Source organism: Ranitomeya variabilis, chromosome 1 (assembly GCF_051348905.1).
Source record: "Ranitomeya variabilis isolate aRanVar5 chromosome 1, aRanVar5.hap1, whole genome shotgun sequence".
Lineage (NCBI taxonomy): Eukaryota > Metazoa > Chordata > Amphibia > Anura > Dendrobatidae > Ranitomeya > Ranitomeya variabilis.
Window position 1 is genome coordinate 739,035,216 of NC_135232.1, and position 20,137 is coordinate 739,055,352.

The 20,137-nt window shown below is 41.5% G+C and overlaps 1 protein-coding gene across 6 annotated transcripts in view; it reads right to left on the reverse strand.

Annotated features, from left to right (window-relative positions):
* Positions 1–6,796: 6,796 nt before the first annotated feature.
* Positions 6,797–20,137, reverse strand: part of TRAF3 (TNF receptor associated factor 3) — a 160,327-nt gene continuing 146,986 nt past the window's right edge. For all 6 annotated transcript variants that reach the window (XM_077269003.1, XM_077269035.1, XM_077268994.1 and 3 more), the window contains exons 10-11: positions 14,628–14,796; positions 6,797–14,030 (exon numbers count right to left, since the gene is read on the reverse strand). In XM_077269003.1, coding sequence (XP_077125118.1) covers positions 13,459–14,030; positions 14,628–14,796 — 741 coding nt within the window. In that variant the 3' untranslated portion in view covers positions 6,797–13,458. The remainder of the gene's footprint in view (positions 14,031–14,627; positions 14,797–20,137) is intronic.

A 20,137-nucleotide genomic window follows, 5' to 3' on the forward strand; every position in this document is an offset into this window, starting at 1 on the left:
AGTATATTGCACAGCCCACGTAGTTTGTTGCAGAGCCCACGTAGTTTGTTGCACAGCCATGTAGTATATTGCACATCCACGTAGTATATTGCACAGCCACGTAGTATATTGCACAGCCAAGTATATTGCACAGCCACGCAGTATATTGCACAGCCACGCAGTATATTGCACAGCCGACGTAGTGTATAGCACAGCCCACGTACTATATAGCAATGTGGGCATCATATCCCTGTTAAAAAAAAAGAATTAAAATAAAAAATAGTTCTATACTCACCCTTTGTCATCCCCCGGATCCAAGCGAGGCCTTTACCGATGCTCCTCGCGACGCTCCGGTCCCAAGAGTGCATTGCGGTCTCGCAAGATGATGACATAGTGGTCTCGCGAGACAGCTACGTCATCATCTCGCGAGTTCGCAATGCATGGAGCGGTCACCGGAGCGTCGCGAGGAGCGGGAAAGCCTGTTCCTGATCCGGGGGGCCGACGGACGGTGAGTATATAACTTTTTTTTAATTATTTTTAACATTAGATCTTTTTACTATTGATGCTGCATAGGCACAACGTGGCATAACGTGGTCCGTTAACGCTGCCATTAACCCTGTGTGATCGCTGACTGGAGGTGAGTATGGAGCGGGCACTGACTGCGAGGAGTAAGAAGCGGCCATTTTGCCGCTGGACTGTGCCCGTCGCTGATTGGTCGTGGCTGTTTTGCTACGACCAATCAGCGACTTGGGATTTCCGTGACAGACAGAAAGACAGACAGAAGGACAGACAGAAAGACAGAAGTGACCCTTAGACGATTATATAGTAGATATATATATATATATATATATATACACAGTATATATGTTTTCACGACAATTTGAGCCCATGGATCCAATATATGTCCATTTTGCAAGCCGGCGAGAAAATCTCGCTATACGGATGACACATAGATACTTTTTTGAGATAAAAATCGCATCCTCGCATTGAATACGGATCACTGTTCAGGAACTTTTCTGCGTATCTCGGCCATAAAAAACGGACCGTATTTTTATACGTTAGGTGTGACCCCGGCCTACCACTCACCTGTGTTCTGGAGATGGAGTGGTTTTAGGGTGATCATCTGGGGAACTACAAGTCCCAAAAAAATAATACATTCAGGTGGTACGGTTATTACTGCCACTAAAAATATACAGAAGTTTGCAGCAATTTTCAATGCAGTTTCATTCAAAAGACATATTTCCACTGTAAAACTGCAATCTTAGTGAAATTTCATCTAGTCATTTGGCAATATACCTGTAGCGATGGCAGGAATACACTGTAGGATTTGTGTTTTTTTTTTTTTTTTTGCACAAGTCATAATTCAAATCCAGTTTTTAATTTTTTGTTCCAATCAAGATATAATCTAATCTTGTGTTATTGTGATTTGAGTGCAGCTGCGTTCACACGTAGCGGCTTTAAACTGTAGCATCCCTATGCCGCTGCGGACTTTGTGCGGTTTCCTGCACAATCACGTAATCTTGTGGTTTCACCTACAAGTCCGCACGGTCGATCGCAGTCGTTTCCTAGGAAGATAAAGGAGTTTTGCAAGGAAAGCAATAAGCAGACCACAGCGGCACAGGGCTGCTACAGTTAACAGCTGCGGCATTACTGCTGCATGTGAACACAGACTGAGACTGCATGTGACTTAATTGGCAGCTTGGTTTTTATTTTAATTTTATTTTTTTACAGGTTTAACAAGGCGAATAGATTTGTTTTTCCTGTAAAAAAAAAACCCAACTAATTATGGTACCTAAGTGTAAAACCGTTTTTTATAGTGTTTCTTGTCCCTTGGACATTGCAGAGGAATGATTGACTAAAATTCAGGCTACATGGGAAGAAGTATGCAAATTAGATTTTTCCCACAGAGGTAAAAAAAAATCTTATCTGTCAAACCAGAGAATGCAGCAAAGACGTCTTCAGATGAATCCTTTAGATGCAGCTGTTACAGGATTCTGGCCCTTTCTCAGTATAGAACTGGGCTTGTTTGGCTGAGAAGCAAAGCTCCATGGGAAAAAAAGTATGCAAATTAGCTCCCCAGAAGAAGCAAAGAAATCTCTCAGATTAGCTAAACCAGAATCTCCTCCAAAAAGGAACAGAGACCATCAGAACCTTGCAACAGATGTCCACAGATGGGCATTTTTTCTTTTTGTGGAAGACTCTAGTTTGGCTCCTTCAAGAGAAAAAGCAAATTTGCATAATTTTTCCTCCATAGTGCATTGCCTTAAGGAGTACCCTCTCATAGAATGTAAGTCCGCAAGGACAGGGTCCTCTCCCCTCTGTACCAGTGTGTCACTGTAAACCTGTTTACTGTAAATGATATCTATAACCCTGTATGTAACCCCTTTCTCATGTACAGCACCATGGAATTAATGGTGCTATATAAATAAATAATAATAATAATAATAATAAAAAAAAAACACAAAAAAAAAACAAAAGCCCATATTTTTTTTTTTAAAAGTCCATTTATTTTTGCATGTACAGATATAGCCAGGCACAAAAACACAAAGGAACAGCAAGCACCGAAGATCTCAGAGAAGGGATGATCTGAGCAGTAAATGAGATCTATAGATTTTTATCTTTAAAGAGAGAAAGAAAAATATTTAAGAAGTAAAAAAAATAAATACATTTAAAATGGGGGTGGGGCCCTTTCGCATTTAGCAGCTGGTGTAGCAGATATAAAATACAGTCACTCTGATATAGTGATACAGACATAACAGATTATCAAATGTTAGATTTTCTGTGATACAATCTTATTATATGTTCCATATACATTAAGACACTGGTTTATAGGAATCCATCTGCGAACAAGCCACAATTATAACACCACCTTCCCCCCAATACTTATCTTGCACCATAATCCATTGTAGTCAATAGTACAAAGCAAAATGGTAAAAAGTGATACAAAGGAAATAAACAAGTGGTTACATAGTCACAACAGAAAAGTAATACAAGAAAGGCAAAAGCGAGCGCACCAGGCAGGGCTCAGCACACCAGGCAGGGCTCAGCACACCAGGCAGGGCCGAACCCACCAGGCAGGCCTCAGCGCACCAGGCAGGGCCGAACCCACCAGGCAGGGCCCAGCGCACCAGGCAGGGCTCAGCACACCAGGCAGGGCCGAACCCACCAGGCAGGGCTCAGTGCACCAGGCAGGGCCCAGCGCACCAGGCAGGGCTCAGCGCACCAGGCAGGGCTCAGCGCACCAGGCAGGGCCGAACCCACCAGGCAGGGCTCAGTGCACCAGGCAGGGCCCAGCGCACCAGGCAGGGCCGAACCCACGAGGCAGGGCTCAGCGCACCAGGCAGGGCCGAACCCACCAGGCAGGGCTCAGTGCACCAGGCATGGCCAAACCCTCCAGGCAGGGCCCAGCGCACCAGGCAGGGCTCAGCGCACCAGGCAGGGTCGAACCTACCAGGCAGGGCCCAGCGCACCAGGCAGGGGGGAACCCACCAGGCAGCACTTAGCGCACCAGGCAAGGCCAAACCCACCAGACAGGGCTCAGCACATCAGGCAGGGCCGAACCCACCAGACAGGGCTCAGCGCACCAGGCAGGGCCGAACCCACCAGGTAGGGCCCGGCGCATCAGGCAGGGCTCAGCGCACCTGGCAGGGCTCAGCGCACCTGGCAGGGCCGAACCCACCAGGCAGGGCTCAGAGCACCAGGCAGGGCCAAACCTACCAGGCAGGGCCCAGTGCACCAGGCAGGGCCGAACCCACCAGGCAGGAAGAGGCGCACTAGGCAGGGCCGCAGCTGCTCCAGGCTCAGGGCTTGTGAGACTATCATCAGATCTAATGAGAATTAACCCTTAAGTCAACAGCACCATGCAACAAAGTCTGCCACTGAGAAAAGAGCGACCATGTTTAATGAGCCAGAGTGGGGGCTCCTGGGCATTAAAAGCAAAGAATATGCAGTTTGGAAGAGTGAAAATTTGATATAGTGTGACTGGGAGCTCTGTGATTTCCATTATTTACATAGGATTTAACACTTTCAGTTACTGAAGGGATCCCTTTAAAGTACATGACACTACAGGTCTGACACGTCAGGATAAGTCTGGTTCGAGGGAGTCAAGAGGGTAGAGCTAATTTCTTAACTAGAATTAGGGGGTTATTAAGGTAATGATATCATTAGAAAATGAAATCATGTTTTTGTGTTAAATATATGTAACACACCACATTATTTAGCATTTTTTTCATATCACAGTCTGTATTAAAAAACATAGAATAATAATGCTTCCTTATCTATTCAGATGACTCTTCAGCAGTCTCAATATCATTACAGATAAGATTACAATGACTGATAACACCTCACTACACAACTGATAACACAAGATCCACCATTCACAATAGGAGATCTCACAGCTCACCTCCTCCTCCTGTACAATGACCGATAACACCTTTATATGCAGTAGATAACACAGGATCCACCATTCACAATAGGTGATGTCACAGCTCACCTCCTCTTCCTGTACAATGACTGATAACATCGCTATATATTTGAGATAATGCAGGATTCAGCATTCAGCTTAGGTGATGTCACAGCTCACCTCCTCCTCCTGTATAATGACTGATAGCACCTCTATATACAGTAGATAACCCAGGTTCCACCATTCACAATAGGTGATGCCACAGCTCATCTCCTCCTCCTGTACAATGACTGATAACACCTTTATATACAGCAGATAACACAGGATCCACCATTAGGTGATGACACAGCTCACCTCCTCCCTCTCCTGTACAATGACTGATAACACCTCCATATACTGTAGATAACACAGGATTCACCATTCACAATAGGTGATGTCACAGCTCACCTCCTCCTGTACAATGACTGTTACACATGTTCACTACTAGATGCTTCATTACAAAAGATAGGGTCTGAGTTAGTCAGTTACCCATGGATTTCCTTGAAGAACAGGACCTATGATTCTAGAATGGCCTCAGTGGCAGGTGTTAAGATTGGAAGATTTGTAATTTCGTTTAATACAGTTTGTGATCTGAAAAAAAAGCATTCCCTTTAAAATATCCTAATATTAATGGGTTTCCCCTTTAAACCAGACAAGTTGGTAATATTGTCCATCATTCCATTCTGCGTTATTGCAGGCTCAGATTGCTTATTACTGATATATTGCTTATAAATATGTAGGAACTTCCCCTCTAAAATAAAAAAAAGTTACAAAAGTTTCAAAAAAGTTACACGATGGGACTTTTCTCTTTTCTCAGTGGGCTTTTTTGCAGGACAAAAGGGAAATTCTCCAGTCACCAACTTCTGTATAAACAATTATTCCCGTAACTGGGAGGAAAGTTCCAGGAGGGATCGGCTTCGTGCTCGTATTGGCGTCGGTTTCAAGTATTTTACATGTCTGATACATTCACGGTGTTTGGACTCAGTCCCCTGATACTCCGCCAGGTTTCACATGAGTGGGATGCAGGCACATTTTTGCCCCCGTATTACGTCCCAGCTGGTGGGTTCTACACGTTCTGGGGTTGAATTTGAGCGTGGAGACAGTAAATCGGGAAAGTCTGATATTCACAAGCTTGGTTTGGCTACATATTTGTCTAATTTGGGCTAAAATCTCAATAGTAGACTTGGTCATGGTGATTATGGAAAAAAAAAGGGTTTAGGGATAAATGATGAATAAATACACAGCCCTGTGCAGGAACTGCCAGAAATGATATTACGTACAGTTGTCACCCATATAGACATTTAAAGCACATAACCAAAATCTAACTACTACATCAGAAATGAGCGCCACATTCAAGCTGTGGCCATTGCAAAAATAACTCAAGTTGCCCGACAACCTCATGATTTGCTCCTTTTACAAGCTTAAGTGACGACCTAAATTTCCCGGTGTCGGTTCTCCCTCCCTCACTCCACGGTACAGACCTATACAGAACACAAAGGTTGATCATGTTCTATCAAGGTTCTGTTCAGTGCCAGGAAGAGCAAGTAGGTTATATTATAAAATTCTATACATTTTCCCATTTTTTTAAATTTAGGTTAATATTTGATAAAATTGGTAAAAAATTCCCATGTAATTCCATTTTTCATTGCATATAGTAGCCCAGCACAAATGACACTGCGTTAGGCAGCCCTGATGGTGGTTCTATGGACACTAACAGCATTCTAGGTACGTAGATTTGCTCGAACTTCTTCTCTTGGCAAAGTGGAGTTTGTCTCCAAAAAGTGTCTCTCGCCCCTGGAGTATCCAACCTTTCCCTTCTTTACATAAACTATTGATTTGAAGGCCACTGTGTAATACTGTAACTCCCCTGCGGAGGCACTGTAGGGAGATTAAGCACTTACTGCTAAGGTATACACCAGGCTCCCCAGCAGGACACCATGTGATCATCTTATTTTTAAAGGACACTTGCAAAACAATAAAGATGATCTAAATTGAAGAAAAAAATATATATATACCGTATATAAAAAAATTCTATAAACAGAAAAAAATAAAGTGAATATGAAGGGAAAATATTTTTCATGAAAAAAGAAATCAACTTTCTTAGAAAATATAATAATAATTTACAAAGAAAAACAAAAAAAACATTGATTCCACTAAAAAATTCTACATTTTTATTACTTTAGAATATAGTCTCAATATTTGAGGGACTGAATCCAGACACCAATGTGCAATTTTTAGAATTATTTTAATTATTATTTTTTTTAATTATTATTAAAAGCCCCCAATGCGAGGAGGAAATACGTGTGAACACAGACAGTACATGAGAAATTCCTCATTCTGACACATCTTCCTCTGAATAATTTACTACTTTTGGTATTTTATTTTGCCGAGTCTTTTTTTTTTTTTTTCCTTTAGTCTTTTTTTTGGCTTTAACCTTAAAATGAGCACCAATGATCTGTATGTGATACGGAAGCAGCGTCTCTACACAAAAACGACATTTAATCCTGCGTCTGAACACAATCCGCCTCATTGTCCCCTTGCGTCTCAGGTCTTAGTGCTTCTTCGGTTGCAATCTACAGGTATAGTGCAGATATTTCGGATTAAGTGTCCTGTCACTGTCACCTGCGCTCACTGAAGACCTATAGACTGACGGATCCACCATGTTGGATTAAAGAGGTCAATGAGGCACTCGACATCTCATGTCATAAAATAACAACAATAAAATACACAATTATAAAAATAATCTTAGCAGCTTCTCCGTAACATAATGGACCAATGCATAACTGGAAGCTTCTGGGCCCCCACTCTGTAACACAGCCCCCATCAATCGGGGGTCACTTACACTATTTAGGGCAGTGTTGTGGGAACCTGACACTTTAAAACCCCTTATAGTTCATTGCAAGTTCAGATACCCCCGATGGGGCCTAAATGACCCATGAAGAGCATTGGACCTATGACAACCTAATACGGTTTCTGACCTGTGAGAATTAGACCTTTACGGGCCTGTCCAAACCGACCGGCAATCAGCTTCATATATGACCGTGAGGCCATTGAGTGGCCTAACTCACTCCATTAACCTTTTAGGTTATTACACTTTCTCAGAAGTGATCACTGGGAAAGTAGGGATCATCTCTATAGATAACAATTACAGTGGTGTGTAAAAGTTTGGGCACCCCTGGTTAAAATTACTGTTATTGTGAACAGTTACCAAATTGAAGATGAAGTGATCTCTAAAAGGGCTAACGTTACAGATGACATATTTCCTTTGTATTTTAGGCAAAAAAAAAATACTATATATAGTCACTTTTTTCATTTTAAAAATTGCAAAAAGGAAAATGCTCTGATGCAAAAGTTTGAGCACCCTTGGAGATTTGTGTGCTCAGATAACTTTGACCAAGGTTTCAGACCTTGATTAGCCTGTTAGGGTTGTGGCTTGTTCACCATCATAGTTAGGAATGGTGATGCAAATTTTCCAGCTTTATGAAAACCCAGCCTCCTCTAACTTTGTGCCAAAAACAGCAGCCATGGGTTCTTCTAAGCAGCTGCCTGGGAGTCTGAAAATGAAAATGGTGGAGACCCACAAAGCAGGAGAAAGCTATAAGAAGATAGCAAAGAGTTTTTAAGTTGCCCTTTACTCAGTTCGAAATGTAATTTAGAAATGGCAGTTAGCAGGAACAGAGAAGGTCAAGATAAGGTCTGGAAGACCAAGCAAAATTTCAGTGAGAGCTGCTCGTAGGATTGCTAGAGAGGCAAGTTAGAAACCCTGCTTGACTGCAAAAGACCTTCAGAAAGATTTAGCAGACTCTGGAGTGGTGGTACATTGTTCTACTGTTTAGAGACACCTGCACAAATATGGCCTTCATGGGAATCATCAGAAGAAAACCTCTCCTGCATCCTCAGCATAAAATTCAGTGTCAGAAGTATGCAAAAGAACATCTAAACAAACCTGATGCTTTTTGGAAACAAGTCCTGTGGACCGATGAGAAAAAACTAGAAATCTTTGGCCACAATGATCAAAGGTATGTGTGGAGAAAAAAGGGCACAGAATTTCAGGAAAAGATCATCTTGCCAACCATTAAGCATGGGGGTGGATCAATCATGCTATGGGGTTGTGTTGTAGTCAATGGCACGAGGAACATTTCACGGGTAGAGGGAAGAATGGATTCAATGAAATTTACACAAACTCTTGTTGCAAACATAAGACCATCTGTAATAAAACTGAAGGTGAAAAGAGGAAGAGGACGGCTTCTACAAATGGATAATAATCCTAAACACACGTCACAATCCCCAATAGACAACCTCAAAAGGCACAAGCTGAAGGTTTTACAATGGCCCTCACAGTCCCCTGATCTGAACATCATTGAAAATCTGTGGCTAGACCTCAAAATACCAGTGCATGCAAGACGACCCAGGAATCTCATAGAACTGGAGGAATTCTCATAGGAAGAATGGATGAAAATACCTCAAATAACAATTGAAACACTCTTGGCTACAAAAAGTGTTTACAAGCTGTGATACTTTCAAAATGAGGTGCAACTAGGTACTTACCACGCAGGGTGCTCAAACTTTGCCATTGGTACATTTTCCATTTTGTAATTTGTAAAATCTAAAGATGAAAATATACGTATTTTGCTTAAAATACAAAGGAAATGTGTCATCTGTAACTTTAGGCCTTTTAGAGATCATTTCATCCTCAACTTGCTTAACTGTTCACAATAACAGTAATTTTGACCAGGGGTGATCAAACTTTTACACGCCACTTTTTTTTTTTTTCAAGATTCATTAGATCAGAACCGACCAAGATAACAAACACAACAACTATTATTAAAGGAGTATTCCCATCTCCAAGAGCTTATCCTAATACATAGCAGGTGTAATAATATTAGGAAATACCTGCAATTAGAAAACGTAGTATAGTTCTTCTGATTACCTATGTCGTTTACTCCATGTAAAGGTCATTGCAGTAGGTTAGGTATCCATGGTTATGACCACTAACATCTGTCACTATAGGAGTGGTCATAACCAATCGTACTTAAGCTACTGGCAATGCCCTGCACATGGGGTAAGCGACATAGCTAATCAGAAGAACTATACTACATTTCTAGCTTAACTTATTTCTTAATATTATTATTACACCTACTACATATTGTGATAGGATCCTAGAGATGAGAATACCCCTTTAATGATTGTCTTAATGGCCGATTTAGGCTTCTGGCTTCATTTAATAATGTATATAGATTATAGATTCCAGCCTGAGGCAATATGGAAAGTTGTTTTTCTTGTTTGTTTTTTTTAACTTCTACGCCTGGATCCAATCCTAGTTTTGGCCCAAAACATAATTTATTTAAAAAAATAAATAAATTAAATTTTAAGGAGCAATGAGACCACCACAATGGCTGCTGACAGCTGTTCTGGGCCATTGCCTCCCACTATGACTGGCAGTGAAACACTAGGCCTCAAAGTTTTACCATGTGGCCTTGTTGCCTGTGGCAACCAATCAGATTCCACATTTTATTTTTTCAGTGCTGATTAGAAAATGAAAGGTGAACTCTGATTGGTTGCTACGGGGATGGTAGCAACCTATCTGTAGAACTAGTCTGAAGGTTTGCTATGGCTCCCTTGCCTGTTGTGTTTTAGTCATGTGTCCCCAAAGGACCGTCATGCTCCATAGTACAGTATATTATAAAAAAAGAAATAAAAACAATTTTATTGAGACAAAATAACTTTTTCCTATCATTTTGTCAATCTAGACTCTAATTTTGGTAGAAAATAACTTGCGTAGTAAATATATATTTATATACTGATCCTGTAAAGATGTGTAAAAAAATAAAAAAAATTGGTTCCTATCTATTGTCCTAGATGCTACAAGCGTGGTCTCGCTCCGGGGTGACGTTAGCATCTACATCATTCCCCTCCCCGAGAAAAATCGCTAATACTGTAAACATTATTTTTGTTATCATGTGACTGTAGAAAAAGCATGGCGACGGCGTATAAAGTCCCTCTGTATGAGAGGCAGCAGGGAGACTCTGGGCTACAGAGCTTACAATCAGATTTTTCTTTTTGTGCTGGAGATTCTGGGAGGTACATTTGGTAATAAGAACCACAGAAAAATGAGCAAAAAAACCATTGTACATATATAATCATAGATTGTGACCAATAGGAAAGCTATGGGATAGCGGTAACGCAGTGACCATAGATGAGCGTTGTAATATGGCGGCTATAATGTGGCCACATCATTCAGTCTGCAACCATCAACCTTATGGCGTATAACGTGTCCATAACTATCCATATCACAAGCAGCCAATTCAAGGGCCCTACTAAAAAGGTTCAATCTTTTCTTTTGTCTCTTTAAGACCTCATAGGCTGCAGTGCTATGAACATTAGCGCAGCCCACAAAATGGCTGCCTCCACTAAGACCAGACACTATTTGCATTCAGGGGTGGGGGAGGCAAGGGGAATGAACGTGAATAATAAGGCTTTTACAGGCGAAATGCGCTCAGATCACCGCTTGGAATTTTTGCTGTAAACAATGCTTACATGTTTGCTCGTGCTTGCTGAATTACAGACGTCCTCATTGTCACATCAACCTCACTCATTAAATATGCAGCTCCTTCTATTGAAACAGTTACTACCCAATAAAAAGGCATAGTAATGAGAATCCTAGGGCACTAGTCATGTAAACCTACACTGGCTAGGCTAAATGGCTGATATATAGGCCCCTTGGCAGCTAGTGCCCAGTTGTCCCCTCGGGGGTGTGGTTTCAAGCTTTAGTAGTTCTCTTGCAGCTACTGCAAGGCCCGCCCCTGCTTACTTATAGGCTCTCTGACCTTATGCAGTCCTCCAACATGAGGGAGGGAGCGGTTCACAGCCCTTATAACTCATATGGAACAACATAGCACCAGAGGCTTGGTGTCCATTTTGACTAATTTATTTATTTTATTTTATTTTTTTAGTATAATGCCCCTTATTTTGTAATAGATCAAAGAGACCAGATTTAAAAAAAAAAAAAAAAGCCTACAAGGTCAAACAGTCAGATCTTAACCTAGAGGGAAGATATCAATAAACGATTTTCTGCAATCTGTGCTAAATAGCGTGCTCTGGTCAGTCGCTTTGCATCGGTTACCAAAAGATGTCATGCCAAAAATTATTTTTTTTTTACATATCTGGTTATATATGGGTATGCACGTTTCTTATTATTTCACGGCCTAAATGTAAATTCAAGTATTTGGTTTTGTATCTGATTTTTGTAGCCTTGTTCTTTTCTCCATTCACATTTTAAAACTTAGCACCACCTTGTTTCCGTCATGTTATCTCTGTAAGGCTATGTGCACACGTTCAGGATTTCTTGCAGAAATTTCCTGAGCAAAACCGGACTTTTTCTGCAAGAAATCTGTATGCTTTTTGGTGCGTTTTTTTTGCGGATTTTTCCGGAGGTTCCCAATGCAATAATATAGTGGGAAATCCGCAGAATTAATGAACATGTTGCGTTTTTTACCACAATGCGTTTTTTTCACGAAAAAAATGCATCATGTGCACAAAAATTGCGGAATGCATTCTAAATGATGGGATGCATAATGTATGCGGTTTTTTTCGCGTTTTTATAGCGAAAAAAAACGCGAAAAATCTGCAACTTGTGCACACAGCCTTACAGTTGGCACAGCTTCCCACAATGCATTGCTGTTTGGTAACAGGAAATCACCAGACTTCAGGAATTAAATTTGGATGTGAACGGAGCAGAAAAGGTCAAAATAAGTACAAACTAATTATATTTTAAAATGTTATAATTTAAGTAAAGTTTGACATTTTGCAAGCTGTAGAATTTTAGTTTTACAGGTTGCATTTTTTTGGGGGACATCAAGAATTGGCAAGTGGATGTCAGAACTACAAGTCCCAGAGTTCTAGAGATGATAGAGTCACAGACTGTTCATAGCGAAGCTTCAGGAGGTCACAAAGCGCAAATAAGCAGAATTCGAATACGACCCTGGAAATAGGGACATAGGGCTACAACTTTTTGCTCAATCACATCAATGCAGAACCAGAGGAACCATGAAAGTAATTTATTGAGAACTCCAAAGTTCAACATATCCCTAGTTTAGGGTGAAAGCCCGAAGCCTGTTTCAGATGCATGGCATCGACAAAGCATTCAGATATGTAATAATAATAATAATAATAATAATCATCATCATCGGTTTCTTGTCATAACCTACGACATGTAGTTGGTTTTACATTTCAAAAGTGAAATAATACAACACCGAATAGCTTAGAAGTGATAACAAAAACCTGAGACGTTTCTGTTAAAAACTTTAAGCGTATTCACCGGCAAAAAAAAAATAAAAATAAAATGTCTGTGAGGACCATAATAGTAACATAGGTGGGTTTATGAAAGTCAATGGCATTGGGAAACCACAAGATGGGCAATAAAAATAATAATATTACTGACAAGGCAGCAGTCCTTGGAAGCAATTCATTAGGGTCCAAATTCTTCCTACAGGACTCCCCCTCCGCCCCCAGTTAACCCATGTGAATCCGGCATCAACAGGGCATTATTGCTGATGGCGGCCAAGTCTAGCACCCAATGGGTTAATAGGAAGAACTTGGGTTTAAAAAAAACAAACATATATATATATATTTTTTTTTATAATGCCTGTGTCAACATTTTTGGAAAATAACATTTTTGAGTAGTAGAAAAAAAATATCTTTGTAATATATTTTTTTTATATTTTGTTACCCCTTCCCTTAATGTGTTCTGTATACACCTCCATCTCTATATAAAAAAAAAAAAGAAAACTGCAACTTTCACAATGGTCACACTACTCAGATATCCAACATTCTCATTAGCACAACATAAAGATTTCAATCCTCTGTGCGGAAAGTTGTTGAGTCGGGCATTGGACACCACATCCTTGTTCCATCAGCCTTCTGTTCCAGCACCACGAGGTCCTCATCTAAACCTTCGGACCTCCTTCCTTTCAAGACTGTCGTACAAAACACCCCGAAGCTGGTCTGTCTTCTACCTGACAACACCGGGCTACCTACTATCAAGGGTCTGGCAGGTCCGAGGTATCCACTATGACTTTAATAAAAATAGTATCATCTTTAATGTACGTCCCATTCTCTAAGACGCTTTGGGCGACAAATACAGGGCACCCAGAGGCGATGTTCATTTCCCCAGTGGGTTTTTTGAAGCTACTGCTGTTTGGATCTGGCTTGAACGCATCTCCTAAATGTCGTCTTGATGGCCCCTGGTCCATGAGCATGAGGCTGACTTTTTGCTTAAAGGGCCAAGGCAGCAGAGCGTCGTACTCTCCTCTCATGATCACGAAGAAGAGGGATAGGTGCGTGTTCTTCCCCATGCCATCCCCGTTGAGATAAACCCTTGCGCACATCTTATATCCAAAATATCCAGTGTAAAAGGGCTGGCTGTACAAAGATAATGTCTTCCCCATAACAGCCTCCTGCTTCCGTCTCTTGTAATCTCGGATCTTCCAGATTAGGATCCCGTTGTAACTTGCTGTTTCTAGTACTTGGAACCTGAGGTCCATATCGGCAAGACGGATGTCGTGAACGCTCAGCATTTGATCGTGTCTGTTAATCTGTGTCTCCAAGACACCTTAGGAAGAGGAAAAAAAAAAGAACACTTGTAACTGGACAATGGACAGTATAATATAGCTCCAACATTGGCCAAATCATGCCAAAGAAAAGGGTCCAATTACACTGGAAGATGAAGACCCTGAAGACACCATCCAGTCTAAACAAGGTTTTACCTATCGACTTGATCATTGAGGGTTCAACTTTGGAGGCCTGTACTCAGCACCAGAATGGGAGGACTTGTGTTCCTCATTCTACCCTGGCTGAAAAACGACAGCCTGGAGGAGATGAATGGAGGCTCCATTCGACTTCCTCTATATATCATAAACACTTCAGATATAGCTGAAAGGTCTACGCAAGTGTTAAATCTACTGGGAGCTGCAAAGATTGAACAGAACCGAGATCCTGTTAACCCCTGCTCTTCTTCTGCCAACCAGACGATGTCAAGGAAGGGTCTATGGCAGTGATGAACATAGCCAAGCACCTTCAGTGGAGCGGTGGGGGGGGGGGGGGGGTGCAAGACCACAGCCATTCTGGCAATAGGTAGGGGGACCAACACCAATCTAACAGTTACCACCACCTGCTTCAATTCATGCTAAAAGAAAGCTAATGGTCTCACCAGGATTCCAAGCAGCTGCTGTTTTACCGATGACTTCTAATTGCGTCAAACGAGTTTTTAATAACTCAAGGCCGCTTTTCATGCCATCATCGTCATCTCCAATCTGCCGTAAGCCCCGTATTTCCTTGTCCAAGTCCTTCAGTTTGTCGGCTTGGCCTTCAATCACCCTCTGTACAAAGAAATAAAAATGAAATGTAGTTAAGAAAAAAAGGTAGTTCACTGAAACGCCAATGATAAAATAAAAATCACAATATTACTGGTTGTTACTTAGAACAGTCCGCCATCTTGTCCTAATATACCCCCTCACTGCCCACCCGACCTCTTATATAATGCAAATGGGGGCATCTTTTCTCATCTGATGAATGTTCTTTCTGTAGAGGAAAGATGGCACTCCCAAACAGCAAATCACCAGAACAGCTTGGGTGCAGACAATGAACAAGCTCTAAAGCTTGCAGAATAGAAAGTGCAGCTCTGCAGTTTGCAGGATGTAACTCAGTATCAATAATGTAATCAGTGACTGCACCAGTAGAATAGTGAGTGTAGCTCTGGAGTATTATCCAGAATGTAACTCAGGATCAGTAATGTAATGTATGTACACAGTGACTGCACCAGCAGAATAGTAAGTGCAGCTCTGGGGTATAATACAGGATGTAACTCAGGATCAGTAATGTAATGTATATACACAGTGACTGCACCAGCAGAATAGTGAGTGCAGCTCTGGGGTATAATACAGGATGTAACTCAGGATCAGTAATGTAATGTATGTACACAGTGACTGCACCAGCAGAATAGTGAGAGCAGCTCTGGGGTATAATACAGGATGTAACTCAGGATCAGTAATGTAATGTATGTACACAGTGACTGCACCAGCAGAATAGTGAGTGCAGCTCTGGAGTATAATACAGGATGTAACTCAGGATCAGTAATGTAATGAATGTACACAGTGACTGCACCAGCAGAATAGTGAGTGCAGCTCTGGGGTATAATACAGGATGTAACTCAGGATCAGTAATGTAATGTATGTACACAGTGACTGCACCAGCAGAATAGCGAGAGCAGCTCTGGGGTATAATACAGGATGTAACTCAGGATCAGTAATGTAATGTATGTACACAGAGACTGCACCAGCAGAATAGGGAGTGCAGCTCTGGAGTATAATACAGGATGTAACTCAGGATCAGTAATGTAATGTATGTACACAGTGACTGCACCAGCAGAATAGTGAGTGCAGCTCTGGGGTATAATACAGGATGTAACTCAGGATCAGTAATGTAATGTATGTACACAGTGACTGCACCAGCAGAATAGTGAGAGCAGCTCTGGGGTATAATACAGGATGTAACTCAGGATCAGTAATGTAATGTATGTACACAGTGACTGCACCAGCAGAATAGTGAGTGCAGCTCTGGAGTATAATACAGGATGTAACTCAGGATCAGTAATGTAATGAATGTACACAGTGACTGCACCAGCATAATAGTGAGTGCAGCTCTGGGGTATAATACAGGATGTAACTCAGGATCAGTAATGTAATGTATGTACACAATGACTGCACCAGCAGAATAGCGAGAGCAGCTCTGGGGTATAATACAGGATGTAACTCAGGATCAGTAATGCAATATATTCACAGGTTGATTTATCAGTTTATGTAGATTAATACTTTATTATTCAGCACTTATAGACTTGAGACTCCAGGCGCAGATAATCAAGGTTTAGGAGTGGGTACAGTGGTTGAGCTCATCTATCCACAATCTTTGTTTCAGCTTTAAGATTTCTTACTCAAGTACACAGAGGTCCTCGCGCCCAGACCGCATCGGGTATTTCCTGCAAGACTGGAAGCCACAACTAAACCACAGCCCAGCAGTGCCAGCTACCACACACGGCTGTAAAATACATGTAGGAAGGACACTAATGGCATAAATAACCATTTCCTAATAAAGCGGTAGAATCAGAAACAGTGCCTGTACAAGATGGAGCCTTCCAACAATAGAAGGACATTGATGGCTCATCATTAAGACACTGCATCAATGTTTGAGCATTGAGGGTCCGACCAGGAGGGGGGTATTGTTGCTGCACGTTCTCATTCATGGAAGAAAAAAAAGTCACAAGTGGGCATTGCTCTTTACCCAGCATCAGGCATATTTTGTTTGGGGCTCAGTGAGGGTCTCGATGTTTATATCCTTGATAATTATACATGCATGGTCAATCTGGAGAGGCCAAGTGCTCTGCGAGCACCCTGAAATTATAAATTATCCCCATAATCTCCAGACACTTCTTAGAGCCATCCAAGAAAAAGAAAAACAGCCGACAGCACGTCAGTCCCAGGATGCACACTCCAAATCCAATGACCCAATTGGAAATACAAAAAGTAAAAAAGGAACAGCATCCAGTCCAGGTGGTGAAAAAAAGAAAAAACTTTATTCCGCCATGATACAACGTTTCGACCAGTATTGGTCTTTATCAAGTATACACAATACACAAAGTGGCAGCCTTATATAGTGTGGAGGCACATGCACACCAGTCACCAACAAGGTACTGCCCACTTAGGGTTAATACAGAAAAATACACAGAATATTACATAGTATACAACAATATATATCTTTACCCAATACAGTGAAAATATCTTATATGTGAAATAAAAAGAAATATCAATAATAAAGAAATACACCTGCATAGCGTCTGCCCCTATACAGTAATAAACCAGTCATGGTAAAGCATCGCCGTTGTTATAGAGACCATAGCCCAATCCAATCCTCCGGCTCATAGGAGGCGCATAGCAAAGGCCCCCAACCAATGTGTGTATGTGTCAGTGTTGGCACTCAATTTGCTGAATCCATCAGCCAATCATACATACTCACACTAATCTGATGTGCCTAGAACGCACCACCATTTGTTGATCCGCCTCCAGCAAGCAAGCACCCGCCCGCGCATGCGCACCAGGCCAACAACGCTGAAGCGCAATCACGTGACCAGTCACGCGGCCCCACTCAACGGCGCCAGACCCAGCACGCACGCAAACCCAGCCGAAGGCAGAGGAACGGTAGCGTCCGGCCATATCCATGGAAACAGAGATACACTCAGAATGAGGAAAATTAACCATTTGGCTACCTGGTCTGGACTGGCAATAAACCTGCATAGCAATCACTACTATTAATCCAATGTTAAAATCAAAGAACTAAAGCCCGACTCTGTCCACTACATATGCCAGTTATTCGGCAGACCTGGTCTATTGGAGCATTAACACACAATTAGATCAGGGACAAACATTTGTATGCCATATGTATCACATGACACAAGGGGAAGGAGTACAGGGTATGTGATACATACACACATTGGTTGGGGGCCTTTGCTATGCGCCTCCTATGAGCCGGAGGATTGGATTTGGCTATGGTCTCTATAACAGCGGTGATGCTTTACCATGACTGGTTTATTACTATATAGGGGCAGATGCTATACAGGTGTATTTCTTTATTATTGATATTTCTTTTTATTTCACATATAAGATATTTTCACTATGTTGGATAAAGATATATATTGTTGTATACTATGTAATATTCTGTGTATTTTTCTGTATTAACTTAGCGGGCAGTACCTTGTTGGTGACTGGTGTGCATGTGCCTCCACACTATATAAGGCTGCCACTTTGTGTATTGCGTATACTTGATAAAGACCAATACTGGTCGAAACAGTGTATCATGGCGGAATAAAGTTGTTTTTTTTTCTTTTTTCATCGCCTGGACTGGATGCTGTTCCTTTTTTTTTTTACTTTTTGGAACTTCTTAGAGCCATTTCTAATCTCCGGGTCTAGATAAAGAAATGCAAATCCTTTCAGAGAAATTGCCCATTTCAGATAATTGTGAAACTGTTGTGTCAGAACGAGAAAAGTGTTCAAGTGTCGGTTCCCTGTTCTCTCTAATATCTTATATAATCTCCGGCTTCATCAGTGTGAGAATCTTACAGTCATTATTGTGGGGCAAGAGAAGTAAGAAAAAAATATTGTAAAGTTTTACTTTCAAAACTCAAATGTAAAACTGTGGTTTTCTTTGGCATTACCGGGAATAACGTGGCCACCGAGGGTCAGGATTATCAGAAATGCCAGAACATGAACGATACCAACTAATGGGGGCTTCCTTGTGGTCACTGATCTCCGGGCGGTGTCAATACCAGGTGTTTGTATGTCCTCCCTGTGTTTATTTATTTATTTTACTTGCTTATATAGCGCCATAAATTCCACAGCGCTTTACAGACATTATTGACAGAAAGGCGTGTGCACAGCAACTGAAAGGTGCATGGGTAGGTTCCCAAACCGTAGTAATCAATTCAACAAAACCCAGCACTCAACTTTGCGGTGAGAAACTGAAAAGAATTTATTGATCCCAATGCGTGAAAACAAAAGTATATACAAGCGAATACCACAGAAAATATTCATAGTGGCTAAATTACAGACAAGGGTGAATTCACTATGGGAAGCTGTCACTAATCATGGCATAATGCAACATATTTAGTCATTGTTAGAAACATACCGTACAGAGGAATATGTGGTAAGGAAAACGGCTATGGAAGCCTGTGAGGAAAAAATAATGGTGGTATTTGAACGCCTGTAAGTGAGGTCACTTTCGATATCAAAGACCTCTATACTTCCATCCCACACATCAATGGTATCAACTCAGTTCATCATTCACTTACCAAGTCCGGCTTTGACATCGATCAAATCAATCTTTGTGTGGACCTTCTGACAACTGTGTTGTATAACATTTTTTTTCTATTTCAGAGTACCTTTTTCCTGCAGACCCGTGGGACCGCCATGGGCTCCAATGTAGCGCCCCCTTATGCTAATACCTACATGTCTGAGTTTGAATCTTCTATCATTTACCAACATTCCCTATACATCAATAACGTTTCCCTCTGGAAACGTTATATTGATGATATATTTTGCATTTGGGGGGGCTCATTGGAGTCCTTACAGGAGTTTTTTGCGTTTCTCAACGATGCCTGGCCAGGGATCAAATTCACTATGAATTATGACTACCACGCCATCAATTTTTTGGACACTATGGTCCTCAAAGACTGTGAGGGCTTACTATCCACCGACCTCTATATTAAACCAACGGATAGGAATAGTATACTTCATTTTCAAAGTTTCCACCCCCCTCCAGTCAAACGCTCTATCCCTAGATCCCAGTTTCATAGAGTTACACGCATCGTTCCAGATGGCCCCCTGAGAAATAAACGTCTCCAGGATATGACCAATAAATTTGAAAAGAGGGGTTACCCTCCCGATGTCTTAGAACAATCAAGGGACCCCCCACCCACCAATCCTGTCAGAAATACGGACAAACGTATTCCGTTTGTCCATCTTTACCACCCTGCTTCATATATACTACATAAGTCCATTAGAAAACACTGGCACTTGTTAGCCACTGCTTATCCCAATGTGCAGGAATTCAGGGAACCCTTTTTACCCTGTTTCAAGAGACCGCCAAATCTTAGGGACAATCTAGTTAGGGCCG